The 23,092-nt window shown below is 35.3% G+C and overlaps 1 protein-coding gene across 1 annotated transcript in view; it reads left to right on the top strand.

Annotated features, from left to right (window-relative positions):
- LOC128661761 (uncharacterized) overlaps positions 1 to 23,092 on the top strand; it is a 111,367-nt gene that overhangs the window by 87,026 nt on the left and 1,249 nt on the right. The window contains exon 4 of the mRNA XM_053715981.1: positions 5,072 to 5,129. Coding sequence (XP_053571956.1) covers positions 5,072 to 5,129 — 58 coding nt within the window. The remainder of the gene's footprint in view (positions 1 to 5,071; positions 5,130 to 23,092) is intronic.

The raw sequence follows: 23,092 nt of genomic DNA on the forward strand, positions 1-23,092 counted from the left end.
CGGGAATTTTTAGTCTGCTTCTTCGAATGGTGCACCTCATTAGACATGTGGGGATGATGTAATCTCCTGACGGTTCTTATTGAGATCCTTCACAGTTGGTTTGGAAGAGTAGGGCTCTGTTTGGCTGCGGGTGGGCCTGTTTTCTTCTTGGGCGTTAACCTACGGGTTGCCTTATATTTTCTTTTTATCCGATTAGGATGTCTTTTATTTTGTTTATTTGTTTCCTTTGGGAATCTTAAACTTGGATCGATACTCTGTTACTTCTACGGAAGTGTTTTTGGGGATATGTTAGTCCTATGGTTGCCTGTTTTCCCTTTTTCCTCTCTGAGGGAGGAGTTATGCAGCTTGACGGTTAGGACCCTGGTTGCAGGCTGGTCCTGTTGGGTTCAGTTCTGTCTTGGGGCTGTTCAGACATGTGGCGCTGTTCTTCTTGGCTGGTCCAGTCAAGGCGCCGATTGCTTATGTTATCATTATTTTACAGTTTTCAACTAAGCATTCTAGAGGACCTGTGGGTCCATGAGGTGAGAAGGATTGTCTCAGTCCTTATAGCCTTCAATCTGGATGACTGGGTCAGTGGTGTTTCCCATGCGTCACTCTCTCTTGGTCTGGTGTTATCGGACCCTAGAGTTCCCTTCCCCACATAGTGGAGGGTTGGGGGGCTTAGCGCCCTCTTCCCGCCGTCTTGAGTCGTTGGCCGTTTTTAAGGTTCAGGACTCGTCCTTTGTGAACTTGGTCCTCAGCAGCTAGTAGTTTGACAGCTGCCTTGCAGCTCATGGTTTGCAGTATGTAACCAGCTGCAGCTTATGCACATTGACTGTGTACTGTCTAGCTGTTTTAGGAGACTTTTTGGGTCTTCTTCCGTTGTCTCTGTGTGGGTTAGGTCTCATTTTAGGGACCTGGGTTCCCCTCCGGGAGATGGTTGTCCCTGTTAGGGACTCTGGGAGTGTTCTCCTTTGAACTTGCTTGGGTTCTTCCCAGAACTTGTTGTTCTTTCCTTACCTTGTTGTTGTGAGGCTGTTTGTGAGTCTAGGGGCCCTAGGGTCGTTGTTCCTACCTTTGCTCCTTTGGATTGTTGGACTCCGGCAATGGGTGGTCCCTTACTTAGGTTGGGACTTGCGAGTTCTTCTCGTTATCCGAGTTGTTCTGGATATACATTGATATCCCCTGTGGTCTGGTTTTTCATATCAGATGGGGTGGTACGTTCTTGGATATTGTTTGTTTAAACAATTGGGAGCCCAGACCTGTTTTTTCCCTCGAGCTTCCAGTTACTGAGGCTTCGCTCAGCATTTTCCCTTGTGGATCCCGTTGTGGGTTGTTACCGGACTTTTAGGCTTAAGGGCTGGTTTGGGGTTCCCCAGTTCCTGGGAACTTGGGCTATGTCCTTACTCGGACTACTTGACCTGGTCATGGTTGGCCAGGTTTTCTGAGTGACTGTTGCACATTGGGCTGTTCTGCGCCTTATGGTCGGATTCCCTGGGTCAGCTTGCTGTAGTAACCCTGGCCTTGGATTCAATGCTCTGTAGACGAATGGGTTTGCAATGTCTCTGCTGCTTCTATTGCACATGGGATATGTGTTAGTGAGCTAGTCTTAGGGGATCCCTTTCAATGTGCATCTGTGTTGGGGATTGATTTCTTCTTTAGCCTGGGGCTTCGTGGCTCGTGGACAGGTGCTGCCTTTTGGCCCCATCCCTTTTCTTAGGATAAGGGCATATGCTCCTTCTTCTGGAGATGTGGTCCCTTTCTTCTCCTGATTTCAGGAGGTTGGAATTATGGGTTAAGCTTCAGAGAGAGGTGTTCTCTCTCGGTTGTTACATTCCATCTGGAGTCTTGCTGGCTTTGTGTTGAGACTATGTTGGGCATTTTTGTTAGATCCTTGGGTCTTCGGCCTTGTTGTCTGTTCTTGGAGTCGGGTTGTACCCGTGCTCAGTTGGAGGGCGGTGGCCATTCTTCAGCTCATTTTTGAGCTGGTTTTGGGGGTCTGTTCCCCTGCTTTAGACCTGCCGATGCTTGGGCTGGCCCGGCTGGGAGTGGGTTCTAAGAGACGTTGTCTTTTTCAGGACCTAGGTAATCATAGCGTTAGCTACTCAGGCTTACAAGCAGAAGTTCCAGGTTTACACTTTCACCCTGATATTTCTTCTACTGTTCCTTGTTCCTCGGCTGAATTACTGAGGGATGAGGGGAGTGGGAGGAGTATTCAAGCCTTTGGATGGGGTGTCTTTGCCTCCTCCTGGTGGCCAGGTACTTAATCCCCAAAAGTAATGAATGCAGCTGTGGACTCTTTCCATCAGAAGGTAAGCATAATTTTTGTTATTTACTTTATATTCCTTTACTTTATACTCCTTTACTTTATATTCCTTTACTTTATATTCCTTTACTTTATAATCATTTACTTTATATCCTTTACTTTATATCCTTTACTTTATATTCCTTTACTTTATATTAATTTACTTTATATTCCTTTACTTTATATTCCTTTACTTTATATTAATTTACTTTCTATTTATTTACTTTATATTCCTTTACTTTATATTCATTTACTTTCTATTCCTTTACTTTATATTCCTTTACTTTATATTAATTTACTTTATATTTATTTACTTTATATTCCTTTAATTTATATTCCTTTACCTTATATTCCTTTACTTTATATTCCTTTACTTTACTTTATATCCTTTACTTTATATTCATTTACCTTATATTCCTTTACTTTATATTCATTTACCTTATATTCCTTTACTTTATATTCATTTACTTTATATTCATTTACTTTATATTCCTTTACTTTATATTAATTTACTTTATATTTATTTAATTTATATTCCTTTACTTTATATTCATTTACCTTATATTCCTTTACTTTATATTCATTTACTTTATATTCCTTTACTTTATATTCCTTTACTTTATATTCTTTTACTTTATATTCATTTACCTTATATTCATTTACTTTATATTCCTTTACTTTATATTCATTTACCTTATATTCCTTTACTTTATATTCCTTTACCTTATATTCCTTTACTTTATATTCCTTTACTTTATATTCCTTTACTTTATATTCATTTACCTTATATTCCTTTACTTTATATTCCTTTACTTTATATTCATTTACTTTATATTCATTTACTTTATATTCATTTACTTTATATTCATTTACTTTATATTTCTTTACTTTATATTTATTTACTTTATATTCCTTTACTTTATGTTCATTTACTTTATGTTCATTTACTTTATATTCCTTTACTTTATATTCCTTTACTTTATATTTATTTACCTTATATTCATTTACTTTATATTCCTTTACTTTATATTCATTTACTTTATATTAATTTACTTTATATTCCTTTACTTTATATTCATTTACTTTATATTCATTTACTTTATATTCCTTTACTTTATATTCATTTACTTTATATTCATTTACTTTATATTCCTTTACTTTATATTCCTTTACCTTATATTTCTTTACTTTATATTTATTTACTTTATATCCTTTACTTTATATTCCTTTACTTTATACTCCTTTACTTTATATTTATTTACTTTATATTTATTTACTTTATATTCATTTACTTTATATTCCTTTACTTTATATTTATTTACTTTATATTCCTTTACTTTATATTCATTTACTTTATATTCCTTTACTTTATATTCCTTTACTTTATATTCATTTACTTTATATTCCTTTACTTTATATTCCTTTACCTTATATTCATTTACTTTATATTCCTTTACTTTATATTCATTTACTTTATATTCCTTTACTTTATATTCATTTACCTTATATTCCTTTACCTTATATTCCTTTACTTTATATTTATTTATTTTATATTTATTTACTTTATATTCCTTTACTTTATATTCCTTTACTTTATATTCATTTACTTTATATTTATTTACTTTATATTCCTTTACCTTATGTTCCTTTACTTTATATTCCTTTACTTTATATTCATTTACTTTATATTCATTTACCTTATATTCCTTTACTTTATATTCATTTACTTTATATTAATTTACCTTATATTCCTTTACTTAATATTCATTTACCTTATATGCATTTACTTTATATTCCTTTACCTTATATTCCTTTACTTTATACTCCTTTAATTTATACTGTTTTACTTTATTCTTGCAAGCCTTTTTCGTAAGCACAAGAGATGCCCCGGAAGGTCTTCGGCTCTAATACATATATAATACACATTATATAAAGATGCATATAATATACATCATGTAAAACATACAAATCTAATAAATCTCATTAAAGATAATATTAAACAACAGTTGGTGGAAATGTAGTTTCATGTTTAGTAAAACATTATGCCTCTGTCTTGTTGCCTCAAGCCTTATATCAGGCCTAGTAGGATAATGTATGTCCTGGAAGGCCCCATTAGGCTGGGAAGTGTCACAAAATAAGTACTAAGTCATCACAAAGTATGATACCCTGGAAAGAGACCAAGCAGGTGAGAGGTCAAGGATGGTTTGACAGGCAAGGTTGGCAGCAGGTGGGCATAGCAGGTACAGAAACAGGATACAGAAGATAAGTTAAGTCCAAGCCATGGATCAGAATCAGGAAGGCAAATAACAGAACAATCACAATCTAATGGTGTAGTCAAGGTCAAGCCAGTGGTCAAAGGGATAAAAACTGATCATAAACAGAGTTGAGATCTAAAGGCAGTGTAAAGTCCAATAAGGAATTGGTACACACATTTTCAGTGGAATAAGCAGTGCAACCAGAAGACTCTTCTATACACGGGTGCTTCAGGTTCAGGGAAGTGGCCTTATATAGTTATACTTGCAGAAAAATAGCTTCCTAAGCTGAGGAGGAGTTTGTAAAATACCAAAGAGCTTAAGTAGCTTACCTCATTAATAACACACACATTAGTGAGGTAAGGGACATGTGTGCAACTGACAGGACTGTAGCACCCATAGTGCAGGTCAGGTTGGCAGGAGAAGTGACATGCTCTAAACAACAGGAGACAGTGTGACACCTTATTATTTAATCAAACAAACAAACATTTTCCAGACAAAATGAGCATCTACCTATTCTTCTTTTGTACTTTAGCCGTGTTCTCAGGGAAGTGCTTCCGGCCAAAGAAGAATAGCAAGTGGTGCATTTCCAGGTAAGATAAAGTAACTCAGAAACTGTTAATCATAGTCATATTGTGTGACTTTGTCTATTTGATTCACATGAGACTCACACACACATAGTAACCTACTTCTGATACCAGTATTATTACATTATACTAACACTACATGATGTACATGAGACTTACACACACACACACACAGTAACCTACTTCTGATACCAGTAATATTACATTATACTAACACTACATGATGTACATGAGACTCACACACACAGTAACCTACTTCTGATACCAGTAATATTACATTATACTAACACTATATGATGTACATGAGACTCACACACACACAGTAACCTACTTCTGATACCAGTAATATTACATTATACTAACACTACATGATGTACATGAGACTCACACACGCAGTAACCTACTTCTGATACCAGTAATATTACATTATACTAACACTACATGATGCACATGAGACTCACACACACACAGTAACCTACTTCTGATACCAGTAATATTACATTATACTAACACTACATGATGTACATGAGACTCACACACACACACACAGTAACCTACTTCTGATACCAGTAATATTACATTATACTAACACTACATGATGCACATGAGACTCACACACACACACACAGTAACCTATTTCTGATACCAGTAATATTACATTATACTAACACTACATGATGTACATGAGACTCACACACACACACAATAACCTACGTCTGATACCAGTAATATTACATTATACTAACACTACATGATTTACATGAGACTCACACACACACACACACACACACACAGTAACCTACTTCTGATACCAGTAATATTACATTATACTAACACTACATGATGCACATGAGACTCACACACACACAGTAACCTACTTCTGATACCAGTAATATTACATTATACTAACACTACATGATGTACATGAGACTCACACACACACAGTAACCTACTTCTGATACCAGTAATATTACATTATACTAACACTACATGATGCACATGAGACTCACACACACACAGTAACCTATTTCTGATACCAGTAATATTACATTATACTAACACTACATAATGTACATGAGACTCACACACACACACAATAACCTACATCTGATACCAGTAATATTACATTATACTAACACTACATGATGTACATGAGACTCACACACACAGTAACCTACTTCTAATACCAGTAATATTACATTATACTAACACTATATGATGTACATGAGACTCACACACACAGAGTAACCTACTTCTGATACCAGTAATATTACATTATACTAACACTACATGATGCACATGAGACTCACACACACAGTAACCTACTTCTGATACTGGTAATATTACATTATACTAACACTATATGATGTACATGGAACTTACACATACACAGTAACCTACTTCTGATACCGGTAATATTACATTATACTAACACTACATGATGTACATGAGACTCACACACACACACAGTAACCTACTTCTGATACCAGTAATATTACATTATACTAACACTACATGATGTACATGAGACTTACACACACACACAGTAACCTACTTCTGATACCAGTAATATTACATTATACTAACACTACATGATGTACATGATACTCACACACACAGTAACCTACTTCTGATACCAGTAATATTACATTATACTAACACTATATGATGTACATGAGACTCACACACACACAGTAACCTACTTCTGATACCAGTAATATTACATTATACTAACACTACATGATGTACATGAGACTCACACACACACAGTAACCTACTTCTGATACCAGTAATATTACATTATACTAACACTACATGATGTACATGAGACTCTCACACACACACACAGTAACCTACTTCTGATACCAGTAATATTACATTATACTAACACTACATGATGTACATGAGACTCACACACACACACAATAACCTACGTCTGATACCAGTAATATTACATTATACTAACACTACATGATTTACATGAGACTCACACACACACACACAGTAACCTACTTCTGATACCAGTAATATTACATTATACTAACACTACATGATGTACATGAGACTCACACACGCAGTAACCTACTTCTGATACCAGTAATATTACATTATACTAACACTACATGATGTACATGAGACTCACACACACACACACACAGTAACCTACTTCTGATACCAGTAATATTACATTATACTAACACTATATGATGTACATGAGACTCACACACACAGTAACCTACTTCTGATACCAGTAATATTACATTATACTAACACTACATGATGTACATGAGACTCACACACACACACACACACAGTAACCTACTTCTGATACCAGTAATATTACATTATACTAACACTACATGATGCACATGAGACTCACACACACACAGTAACCTACTTCTGATACCAGTAATATTACATTATACTAACACTACATGATGTACATGAGACTCACACACACACAGTAACCTACTTCTGATACCAGTAATATTACATTATACTAACACTACATGATGCACATGAGACTCACACACACACAGTAACCTATTTCTGATACCAGTAATATTACATTATACTAACACTACATGATGTACATGAGACTCACACACACACACAATAACCTACATCTGATACCAGTAATATTACATTATACTAACACTACATGATGTACATGAGACTCACACACACAGTAACCTACTTCTGATGCCAGTAATATTACATTATACTAACACTACATGATGCACATGAGACTCACACACACACAGTAACCTACTTCTGATACCAGTAATATTACATTATACTAACACTACATGATGCACATGAGACTCACACACACAGTAACCTACTTCTGATACCAGTAATATTACATTATACTAACACTACATGATGTACATGAGACTCACACACACAGTAACCTACTTCTGATACCAGTAATATTACATTATACTAACACTACATGATGTACATGAGACTCACACACACACACAGTAACCTACTTCTGATACCAGTAATATTACATTATACTAACACTACATGATGTACATGAGACTCACACACACACACACACACACACACAGTAACCTACTTCTGATACCAGTAATATTACATTATACTAACACTACATGATGCACATGAGACTCACACACACACAGTAACCTACTTTTGATACCAGTAATATTACATTATACTAACACTACATGATGTACATGAGACTCACACACACACAGTAACCTACTTCTGATACCAGTAATATTACATTATACTAACACTACATGATGCACATGAGACTCACACACACACAGTAACCTACTTCTGATACCAGTAATATTACATTATACTAACACTACATGATGTACATGAGACTCACACACACAGTAACCTACTTCTGATACCAGTAATATTACATTATACTAACACTATATGATGTACATGAGACTCACACACACACACAGTAACCTACTTCTGATACCAGTAATATTACATTATACTAACACTATATGATGTACATGAGACTCTCACACACACACAGTAACCTACTTCTGATACCAGTAATATTACATTATACTAACACTACATGATGCACATGAGACTCACACACACACAGTAACCTATTTCTGATACCAGTAATATTACATTATACTAACACTACATGATGTACATGAGACTTACACACACACACAGTAACCTACTTCTGATACCAGTAATATTACATTATACTAACACTAAATGATGTGCATGATACTCACACACACAGTAACCTAATTCTGATACCAGTAATATTACATTATACTAACACTATATGATGTACATGAGACTCACACACACACAGTAACCTACTTCTGATACCAGTAATATTACATTATACTAACACTACATGATGTACATGAGACTCACACACACACACACACAGTAACCTACTTCTGATACCAGTAATATTACATTATACTAACACTATATGATGTACATGAGACTCACACACACAGAGTAACCTACTTCTGATACCAGTAATATTACATTATACTAACACTACATGATGCACATGAGACTCACACACACACACAGTAACCTACTTCTGATACCAGTAATATTACATTATACTAACACTACATGATGTACATGAGACTCACACACACACACAATAACCTACGTCTGATACCAGTAATATTACATTATACTAACACTACATGATGTACATGAGACTCACACACACACACAATAACCTACGTCTGATACCAGTAATATTACATTATACTAACACTATATGATGTACATGAAACTCACACACACAGTAACCTACTTCTGATACCAGTAATATTACATTATACTAACACTACATGATGTACATGAGACTCACACACGCAGTAACCTACTTCTGATACCAGTAATATTACATTATACTAACACTATATGATGTACATGAGACTCACACACACAGTAACCTACTTCTGATACCAGTAATATTACATTATACTAACACTACATGATGTACATGAGACTCTCACACACACACAGTAACCTACTTCTGATACCAGTAATATTACATTATACTAACACTACATGATGTACATGAGACTCACACACACACACAGTAACCTACTTCTGATACCAGTAATATTACATTATACTAACACTATATGATGTACATGAGACTCACACACACACACAGTAACCTACTTCTGATACCAGTAATATTACATTATACTAACACTATATGATGTACATGAGACTCACACACACACAGTAACCTACTTCTGATACCAGTAATATTACATTATACTAACACTACATGATGCACATGAGACTCACACACACAGTAACCTACTTCTGATACCAGTAATATTACATTATACTAACACTACATGATGTACATGATACTCACACACACACAGTAACCTACTTCTGATACCAGTAATATTACATTATTCTAACACTATATGATGTACACGAGACTCACACACACACAGTAACCTACTTCTGATACCAGTAATGTTACATTATACTAACACTACATGATGTACATGAGACTCACACACACACACACACACACATACAGTAACCTACTTCTGATACCAGTAATATTACATTATACTAACACTACATGATGTACATGAGACTTACACATACACACACAGTAACCTACTTCTGATACCAGTAATATTACATTATACTAACACTACATGATGCACATGAGACTCACACACACACAGTAACCTACTTCTGATACCAGTAATATTACATTATACTAACACTACATGATGCACATGAGACTCACACACACAGTAACCTACTTCTGATACCAGTAATATTACATTATACTAACACTACATGATGCACATGAGACTCACACACACAGTAACCTACTTCTGATACCAGTAATATTACATTATACTAACACTACATGATGTACATGAGTCTCACACACACACAGTAACCTACTTCTGATACCAGTAATATTACATTATACTAACACTATATGATGTACATGAGACTCACACACACACAGTAACCTACTTCTGATACCAGTAATATTACATTATACTAACACTACATGATGTACATGAGACTTACACACACACACACAGTAACCTACTTCTGATACCAGTAATATTACATTATACTAACACTATATGATGTACATGAGACTCACACACACACAGTAACCTACTTCTGATACCAGTAATATTACATTATACTAACACTATATGATGTACATGAGACTCACACATACAGTAACCTACTTCTGATACCGGTAATATTACATTATACTAACACTACATGATGCACATGAGACTCACACACACAGTAACCTACTTCTGATACCAGTAATATTACATTATACTAACACTACATGATGTACATGATACTCACACACACAGTAACCTACTTCTGATACCAGTAATATTACATTATACTAACACTACATGATGTACATGAGACTCACACACACACAGTAACCTACTTCTGATACCAGTAATATTACATTATACTAACACTATATGATGTACATGAGACTCACACACACAGTAACCTACTTCTGATACCAGTAATATTACATTATACTAACACTACAGGGAGTGCAGAATTATTAGGGAAATGAGTATTTTGACCACATCATCCTCTTTATGCATGTTGTCTTACTCCAAGCTGTATATGCTCGAAAGCCTACTACCAATTAAGCATATTAGGTGATGTGCATCTCTGTAATGAGAAGGGGTGTGGTCTAATGACATCAACACCCTATATCAGGTGTGCATAATTACTAGGCAACTTCCTTTCCTTTGGCAAAATGGGTCAAAAGAAGGACTTGACAGGCTCAGAAAAGTAAAAAATAGTGAGATATCTTGCAGAGGGATGCAGAACTCTTAAAATTGCAAAGCATCTGAAGCGTGATCATCGAACAATCAAGCGTTTCATTCAAAATAGTCAACAGGGTCGCAAGAAGCGTGTGGAAAAACCAAGGCGCAAAATAACTGCCCATGAACTGAGAAAAGTCAAGCGTGCAGCTGCCAAGATGCCACTTGCCACCAGTTTGGCCATATTTCAGAGCTGCAACATCACTGGAGTGCCCAAAAGCACATGGCCAAGGTAAGAAAGGCTGAAAGACGACCACCACTGAACAAGACACACAAGCTGAAACGTCAAGACTGGGCCAAGAAATATCTCAAGACTGATTTTTCTAAGGTTTTATGGACTGATGAAATGAGAGTGAGTCTTGATGGGCCAGATGGATGGGCCCGTGGCTGGATTGGTAAAGGGCAGAGAGCTCCAGTCCGACTCAGACGCCAGCAAGGTGGAGGTGGAGTACTGGTTTGGGCTGGTATCATCAAAGATGAGCTTGTGGGGCCTTTTCAGGTTGAGGATGGAGTCAAGCTCAACTCCCAGTCCTACTGCCAGTTTCTGGAAGACACCTTCTTCAAGCAGTGGTACAGGAAGAAGTCTGCATCCTTCAAGAAAAACATGATTTTCATGCAGGACAATGCTCCATCACACGCGTCCAAGTACTCCACAGCGTGGCTGGCAAGAAAAGGTATAAAAGAAGAAAATCTAATGACATGGCCTCCTTGTTCACCTGATCTGAACCCCATTGAGAACCTGTGGTCCATCATCAAATGTGAGATTTACAAGGAGGGAAAACAGTACACCTCTCTGAACAGTGTCTGGGAGGCTGTGGTTGCTGCTGCACGCAATGTTGATGGTGAACAGATCAAAACACTGACAGAATCCATGGATGGCAGGCTTTTGAGTGTCCTTGCAAAGAAAGGTGGCTATATTGGTCACTGATTTCTTTTTGTTTTGTTTTTGAATGTCAGAAATGTATATTTGTGAATGTTGAGATGTTATATTGGTTTCACTGGTAAAAATAAATAATTGAAATGGGTATATATTTGTTTTTTGTTAAGTTGCCTAATAATTATGCACAGTAATAGTCACCTGCACACACAGATATCCCCCTAAAATAGCTATAACTAAAAACAAACTAAAAACTACTTCCAAAACTATTCAGCTTTGATATTAATGAGTTTTTTGGGTTCATTGAGAACATGGTTGTTGTTCAATAATAAAATGAATCCTCAAAAATACAACTTGCCTAATAATTCTGCACTCCCTGTATATGATGTACATGAGACTCACACACACAGTAACCTACTTCTGATACCAGTAATATTACATTATACTAACACTACATGATGCACATGAGACTCACACACACACAGTAACCTACTTCTGATACCAGTAATATTACATTATACTAACACTACATGATGCACATGAGACTCACACACACAGTAACCTACTTCTGATACCAGTAATATTACATTATACTAACACTACATGATGTACATGAGACTCACACACACACAGTAACCTACTTCTGATACCAGTAATATTACATTATACTAACACTACATGATGTACATGAGACTCACACACACACAGTAACCTACTTCTGATACCAGTAATATTACATTATACTAACACTACATGATGCACATGAGACTCACACACACACAGTAACCTACTTCTGATACCAGTAATATTACATTATACTAACACTATATGATGTACATGAGACTCACACACACACAGTAACCTACTTCTGATACCAGTAATATTACATTATACTAACACTACATTATGCACATGAGACTCACACACACACAGTAACCTACTTCTGATACCAGTAATATTACATTATACTAACACTACATGATGCACATGAGACTCACACACACACAGTAACCTACTTCTGATACCAGTAATATTACATTATACTAACACTATATGATGTACATGAGACTCACACACACACACACAGTAACCTACTTCTGATACCAGTAATATTACATTATACTAACACTACATGATGTACATGAGACTCACACACACACAGTAACCTACTTCTGATACCAGTAATATTACATTATACTAACACTACATGATTTACATGAGACTCACACACACACACACACACAGTAACCTACTTCTGATACCAGTAATATTACATTATACTAACACTATATGATGTACATGAGACTCACACACACACAGTAACCTACTTCTGATACCAGTAATATTACATTATACTAACACTATATGATGTACATGAGTCTCACACACACAGTAACCTACTTCTGATACCAGTAATATTACATTATACTAACACTTCATGATGCACATGAGACTCACACACACAGTAACCTACTTCTGATACCAGTAATATTACATTATACTAACACTACATGATGTACATGAGACTCACACACACAGTAACCTACTTCTGATACCAGTAATATTACATTATACTAACACTACATGATGCACATGAGACTCACACACACAGTAACCTACTTCTGATACCAGTAATATTACATTATACTAACACTACATGATGTACATGAGACTCACACACACACAGTAACCTACTTCTGATACCAGTAATATTACATTATACTAACACTATATGATGTACATGAGACTCACACACACACAGTAACCTACTTCTGATACCAGTAATATTACATTATACTAACACTACATGATGTATATGAGACTCACACACACAGTAACCTACTTCTGATACCAGTAATATTACATTATACTAACACTATATGATACACATGAGACTCACACACACAGTAACCTACTTCTGATACCAGTAATATTACATTATACTAACACTACATGATTTACATGAGACTCACACACACACAGTAACCTACTTCTGATACCAGTAATGTTACATTATACTAACACTACATGATGCACATGAGACTCACACACACAGTAACCTACTTCTGATACCAGTAATATTACATTATACTAACACTACATGATGCACATGAGACTCACACACACAGTAACCTACTTCTGATACCAGTATTATTACATTATAGTAACACTACATGATTTACATGAGACTCACACACACACAGTAACCTACTTCTGATACCAGTAATGTTACATTATACTAACACTACATGATGCACATGAGACTCACACACACAGTAACTTACTTCTGATACCAGTAATATTACATTATACTAACACTATATGATGCACATGAGACTCACACACACACACACAGTAACCTACTTCTGATATCAGTAATATTACATTATACTAACACTACATGATGTACATGAGACTCACACACACACAGTAACCTACTTCTGATACCAGTAATATTACATTATACTAACACTATATGATGTACATGAGACTCACACACACACAGTAACCTACTTCTGATACCAGTAATATTACATTATACTAACACTACATGATGTACATGAGACTCACACACACACACACACACACAGTAACCTACTTCTGATACCAGTAATATTACATTATACTAACACTACATGATGCACATGAGACTCACACACACACAGTAACCTACTTCTGATACCAGTAATATTACATTATACTAACACTACATGATTTACATGAGACTCACACACACACAGTAACCTACTTCTGATACCAGTAATATTACATTATACTAACACTACATGATGTACATGAGACTCACACACACACACACACACACAGTAACCTACTTCTGATACCAGTAATGTTACATTATACTAACACTACATGATGTACATGAGACTCACACACACACAGTAACCTACTTCTGATACCAGTAATATTACATTATACTAACACTACATGATGCACATGAGACACACACACACAGTAACCTACTTCTGATACCAGTAATATTACATTATACTAACACTACATGATGTACATGAGACTCACACACACACACAGTAACCTACTTCTGATACCAGTAATATTACATTATACTAACACTACATGATGTACATGAGACTCACACACACACAGTAACCTACTTCTGATACCAGTAATATTACATTATACTAACACTACATGATGTACATGAGACTCACACACACAGTAACCTACTTCTGATACCAGTAATATTACATTATACTAACACTATATGATGTACATGAGACTCACACACACACAGTAACCTACTTCTGATACCAGTAATATTACATTATACTAACACTATATGATGTACATGAGACTCACACACACAGTAACCTACTTCTGATACCAGTAATATTACATTATACTAACACTACATGATGCACATGCGACTCACACACACAGTAACCTAATTCTGATACCAGTAATATTACATTATACTAACACTATATGATGTACATGAGACTCTCACACACACAGTAACCTACTTCTGATACCAGTAATATTACATTATACTAACACTACATGATGTACATGAGACTCAGACACACACAGTAACCTACTTCTGATACCAGTAATATTACATTATACTAACACTACATGATGTACATGAGACTCACACACACACAGTAACCTACTTCTGATACCAGTAATATTACATTATACTAACACTATATGATGTACATGAGACTCACACACACAGTAACCTACTTCTGATACCAGTAATATTACATTATACTAACACTACATGATGTACATGAGACTCACACACACACAGTAACCTACTTCTGATACCAGTAATATTACATTATACTAACACTACATGATGTACATGAGACTCACACACACACAGTAACCTACTTCTGATACCAGTAATATTACATTATACTAACACTATATGATGCACATGAGACTCTCACACACACAGTAACCTACTTCTGATACCAGTAATATTACATTATACTTACACTATATGATGTACATGAGACTCACACACACACAGTAACCTACTTCTGATACCAGTAATATTACATTATACTAACACTACATGATGTACATGAGACTCACACACACAGTAACCTACTTCTGATACCAGTAATATTACATTATACTAACACTACATGATGTATATGAGACTTACACACACACACACACACACAGTAACCTACTTCTGATACCAGTAATATTACATTATACTAACACTACATGATGCACATGAGACTCACACACACACAGTAACCTACTTCTGATACCAGTAATATTACATTATACTAACACTATATGATGCACATGAGACTCACACACACACACACAGTAACCTACTTCTGATATCAGTAATATTACATTATACTAACACTACATGATGTACATGAGACTCACACACACACAGTAACCTACTTCTGATACCAGTAATATTACATTATACTAACACTATATGATGTACATGAGACTCACACACACACAGTAACCTACTTCTGATACCAGTAATATTACATTATACTAACACTACATGATGTACATGAGACTCACACACACACACACACACACAGTAACCTACTTCTGATACCAGTAATATTACATTATACTAACACTACATGATGCACATGAGACTCACACACACACAGTAACCTACTTCTGATACCAGTAATATTACATTATACTAACACTACATGATTTACATGAGACTCACACACACACAGTAACCTACTTCTGATACCAGTAATATTATATTATACTAACACTACATGATGTACATGAGACTCACACACACACACACACACACAGTAACCTACTTCTGATACCAGTAATGTTACATTATACTAACACTACATGATGTACATGAGACTCACACACACACAGTAACCTACTTCTGATACCAGTAATATTACATTATACTAACACTACATGATGCACATGAGACACACACACACAGTAACCTACTTCTGATACCAGTAATATTACATTATACTAACACTACATGATGTACATGAGACTCACACACACACACAGTAACCTACTTCTGATACCAGTAATATTACATTATACTAACACTACATGATGTACATGAGACTCACACACACACAGTAACCTACTTCTGATACCAGTAATATTACATTATACTAACACTACATGATGTACATGAGACTCACACACACAGTAACCTACTTCTGATACCAGTAATATTACATTATACTAACACTATATGATGTACATGAGACTCACACACACACAGTAACCTACTTCTGATACCAGTAATATTACATTATACTAACACTATATGATGTACATGAAACTCACACACACAGTAACCTACTTCTGATACCAGTAATATTACATTATACTAACACTACATGATGCACATGCGACTCACACACACAGTAACCTAATTCTGATACCAGTAATATTACATTATACTAACACTATATGATGTACATGAGACTCTCACACACACAGTAACCTACTTCTGATACCAGTAATATTACATTATACTAACACTACATGATGTACATGAGACTCAGACACACACAGTAACCTACTTCTGATACCAGTAATATTACATTATACTAACACTACATGATGTACATGAGACTCACACACACACAGTAACCTACTTCTGATACCAGTAATATTACATTATACTAACACTATATGATGTACATGAGACTCACACACACAGTAACCTACTTCTGATACCAGTAATATTACATTATACTAACACTACATGATGTACATGAGACTCACACACACACAGTAACCTACTTCTGATACCAGTAATATTACATTATACTAACACTACATGATGTACATGAGACTCACACACACACAGTAACCTACTTCTGATACCAGTAATATTACATTATACTAACACTATATGATGCACATGAGACTCTCACACACACAGTAACCTACTTCTGATACCAGTAATATTACATTATACTTACACTATATGATGTACATGAGACTCACACACACACAGTAACCTACTTCTGATACCAGTAATATTACATTATACTAACACTACATGATGTACATGAGACTCACACACACACAGTAACCTACTTCTGATACCAGTAATATTACATTATACTAACACTACATGATGTATATGAGACTTACACACACACACACACACACAGTAACCTACTTCTGATACCAGTAATATTACATTATACTAACACTACATGATGCACATGAGACTCACACACACACAGTAACCTACTTCTGATACCAGTAATATTACATTATACTAACACTACATGATGTACATGAGACTCACACACACACAGTAACCTACTTCTGATACCAGTAATATTACATTATACTAACACTATATGATGTACATGAGACTCACACACACAGTAACCTACTTCTGCTACCAGTAATGTTACATTATACTAACACTACATGATGTATATGAGACTCACACACACAGTAACCTACTTCTGATACCAGTAATATTACATTATACTAACACTACATGATGTACATGAGACTCACACACACAGTAACCTACTTCTGATACCAGTAATATTACATTATACTAACACTACATGATGTACATGAGACTCACACACACAGTAACCTACTTCTGATACCAGTAATATTACATTATACTAACACAACATGATGTACATGAGACTCACACACACAGTAACCTACTTCTGATACCAGTAATATTACATTATACTAACACTACATGATGTACATGAGACTCACACACACAGTAACCTACTTCTGATACCAGTAATATTACATTATACTAACACTACATGATGTACATGAGACTCACACACACAGTAACCTACTTCTGATACCAGTAATATTACATTATACTAACACTACATGATGTACATGAGACTCACACACACACAGTAACCTACTTCTGATACCAGTAATATTACATTATACTAACACTACATGATGTACATGAGACTCACACACACACACACAGTAACCTACTTCTGATACCAGTAATATTACATTATACTAACACTACATGATGCACATGCGACTCACACACACAGTAACCTAATTCTGATACCAGTAATATTACATTATACTAACACTATATGATGTACATGAGACTCACACACATACACAGTAACCTACTTCTGATACCAGTAATATTACATTATACTAACACTACATGATGTACATGAGACTCACACACACACAGTAACCTACTTCTGATACCAGTAATTTTACATTATACTAACACTATATGATGTACATGAGACTCACACACACACAGTAACCTACTTCTGATACCAGTAATATTACATTATACTAACACTATATGATGTACATGAGACTCACACACACAGTAACCTACTTCTGATACCAGTATTATTACATTATACTAACACTACATGATGTACATGAGACTTACACACACACACACACAGTAACCTACTTCTGATACCAGTAATATTACATTATACTAACACTACATGATGTACATGATACTCACACACACAGTAACCTACTTCTGATACCAGTAATATTACATTATACTAACACTACATGATGTACATGAGACTCACACACACACAGTAACCTACTTCTGATACCAGTAATATTACATTATACTAACACTACATGATGTACATCAGACTCACACACACACACACACAGTAACCTACTTCTGATACCGGTAATATTACATTATACTAACACTACATGATGTACATGAGACTCACACACACAGTAACCTACTTCTGATACCAGTAATATTACATTATACTAACACTACATGATGTACATGAGACACACACACACACACACACACACAGTAACCTACTTCTGATACCAGTAATATTACATTATACTAACACTACATGATGTACATGAGACACACACACACACAGTAACCTACTTCTGATACCAGTAATATTACATTATACTAACACTACATGATTTACATGAGACTCAGACACACACACACATACACACACACAGTAACCGACTTCTGATACCAGTAATATTACATTATACTAACACTATATGATGTACATGAGACTCACACACACACAGTAACCTACTTCTGATACCAGTAATGTTACATTATACTAACACTACATGATGTACATGAGACTCACACACACACACACAGTAACCTACTTCTGATACCAGTATTATTACATTATACTAACACTACATGATGTACATGAGACTCACACACACACAGTAACCTACTTCTGATACCAGTAATATTACATTATACTAACACTACATGATGTACATGAGACTCACACACACACACACAGTAACCTACTTCTGATACCAGTAATATTACATTATACTAACACTACATGATGTACATGAGACTCACACACACACACACAGTAACCTACTTCTGATACCAGTAATATTACATTATACTAACACTATATAATGTACATGAGACTCACACACACACACACACACACACACACAGTAACCTACTTCTGATACCAGTAATATTACATTATACTAACACTACATGATGTATATGAGACTCACACACACAGTAACCTACTTCTGATACCAGTAATATTACATTATACTAACACTACATGATGTACATGAGACTCACACACACACACACAGTAACCTACTTCTGATACCAGTAATATTACATTATACTAACACTACATGATGTACATGAGACTCACACACACACACACAGTAACCTACTTCTGATACCAGTAATATTACATTATACTAACACTATATAATGTACATGAGACTCACACACACACACACACACACACAGTAACCTACTTCTGATACCAGTAATATTACATTATACTAACACTACATGATGTACATGAGACTCACACACACAGTAACCTACTTCTGATACCAGTAATATTACATTATACTAACACTACATGATGCACATGAGACTCACACACACACAGTAACCTACTTCTGATACCAGTAATATTACATTATACTAACACTATATGATGTACATGAGACTCACACACACAGTAACCTATTTCTGATACCAGTAATATTACATTATACTAACACTACATGATGTACATGAGACTCACACACACACAGTAACCTACTTCTGATACCAGTAATATTACATTATACTAACACTACATGATGTACATGAGACTCACACACACACACAATAACCTACTTCTTATACCAGTAATATTACATTATACTAACACTATATGATGTACATGAGACTCACACACACAGTAACCTACTTCTGATACCAGTAATATTACATTATACTAACACTACATGATGTACATGAGACTCACACACACACACACACAGTAACCTACTTCTGATACCAGTAATATTACATTATACTAACACTACATGATGTACATGAGACTCACACACACACACACAGTAACCTACTTCTGATACCAGTAATATTACATTATACTAACACTACATGATGCACATGAGACTCACACACACAATAACCTACGTCTGATACCAGTAATATTACATTATATTAACACTACATGATTTACATGAGACTCACACACACACACACACACACAGTAACCTACTTCTGATATCAGTAATATTACATTATACTAACACTACATGATGTACATGAGACTCACACACACACAGTAACCTACTACTGATACCAGTAATATTACATTATACTAACACTACATGATGTACATGAGACTCACACACACACACACACAGTAACCTACTTCTGATACCAGTAATATTACATTATACTAACACTACATGATGTACATGAGACTCACACACACACAGTAACCTACTTCTGATACCAGTAATATTACATTATACTAACACTATATGATGTACATGAGACTCACACACACACAGTAACCTACTTCTGATACCAGTAATATTACATTATACTAACACTACATGATGTACATGAGTCTCACACTACATGATGTACATGAGACTCACACACACACACACACAGTAACCTACTTCTGATACCAGTAATATTACATTATACTAACACTACATGATGTACATGAGACTCACACACACACAGTAACCTACTTCTGATACCAGTATATTACATTAGACTAACACTAATATGATGTACATGAGACTCTCACACACTCAGTAGACCTACTTCTGATACCAGTAATATTACATTATACTAACACTACATGATGTACATGAGACTCACACACACACAGTAACCTACTTCTGATACAGTAATATTACATTATACTAACACTACATAATGTACATGAGACTCATCACACACAGTAACCTACTTCTGATACCAGTAATATTACATTATACTAACACTATATGATGTACATGAGACTCACACACACACAGTAACCTACTTCTGATACCAGTAATATTACATTATACTAACACTACATGATGTACATGAGACACACACACAGTAACCTACTTCTGGATACCAGGTATTATTACATTATACTAACACTACATTGATGTCATAGGAGACTCACTCACACACACACAGTGAACCTACTTCTGATACCAGTAATAGTTACAGTATACTAACCCTATATGAGGTACATGAGACTCAACACACACAGTAACCTACTTCTGATACAGTAATATTACATTATACTAACACTACATGATGTACATGAGACTCACACACACACAGTAACCTACTTCTGATACCAGTAATATTACATTATACTAACACTACATGATGTACATGAGACTCACACACACACAGTAACCTACTTCTGATACCAGTAATATTACATTATACTAAC

The sequence above is a fragment of the Bombina bombina genome, chromosome 5, assembly GCF_027579735.1.
Source record: "Bombina bombina isolate aBomBom1 chromosome 5, aBomBom1.pri, whole genome shotgun sequence".
NCBI classification, from domain to species: domain Eukaryota; kingdom Metazoa; phylum Chordata; class Amphibia; order Anura; family Bombinatoridae; genus Bombina; species Bombina bombina.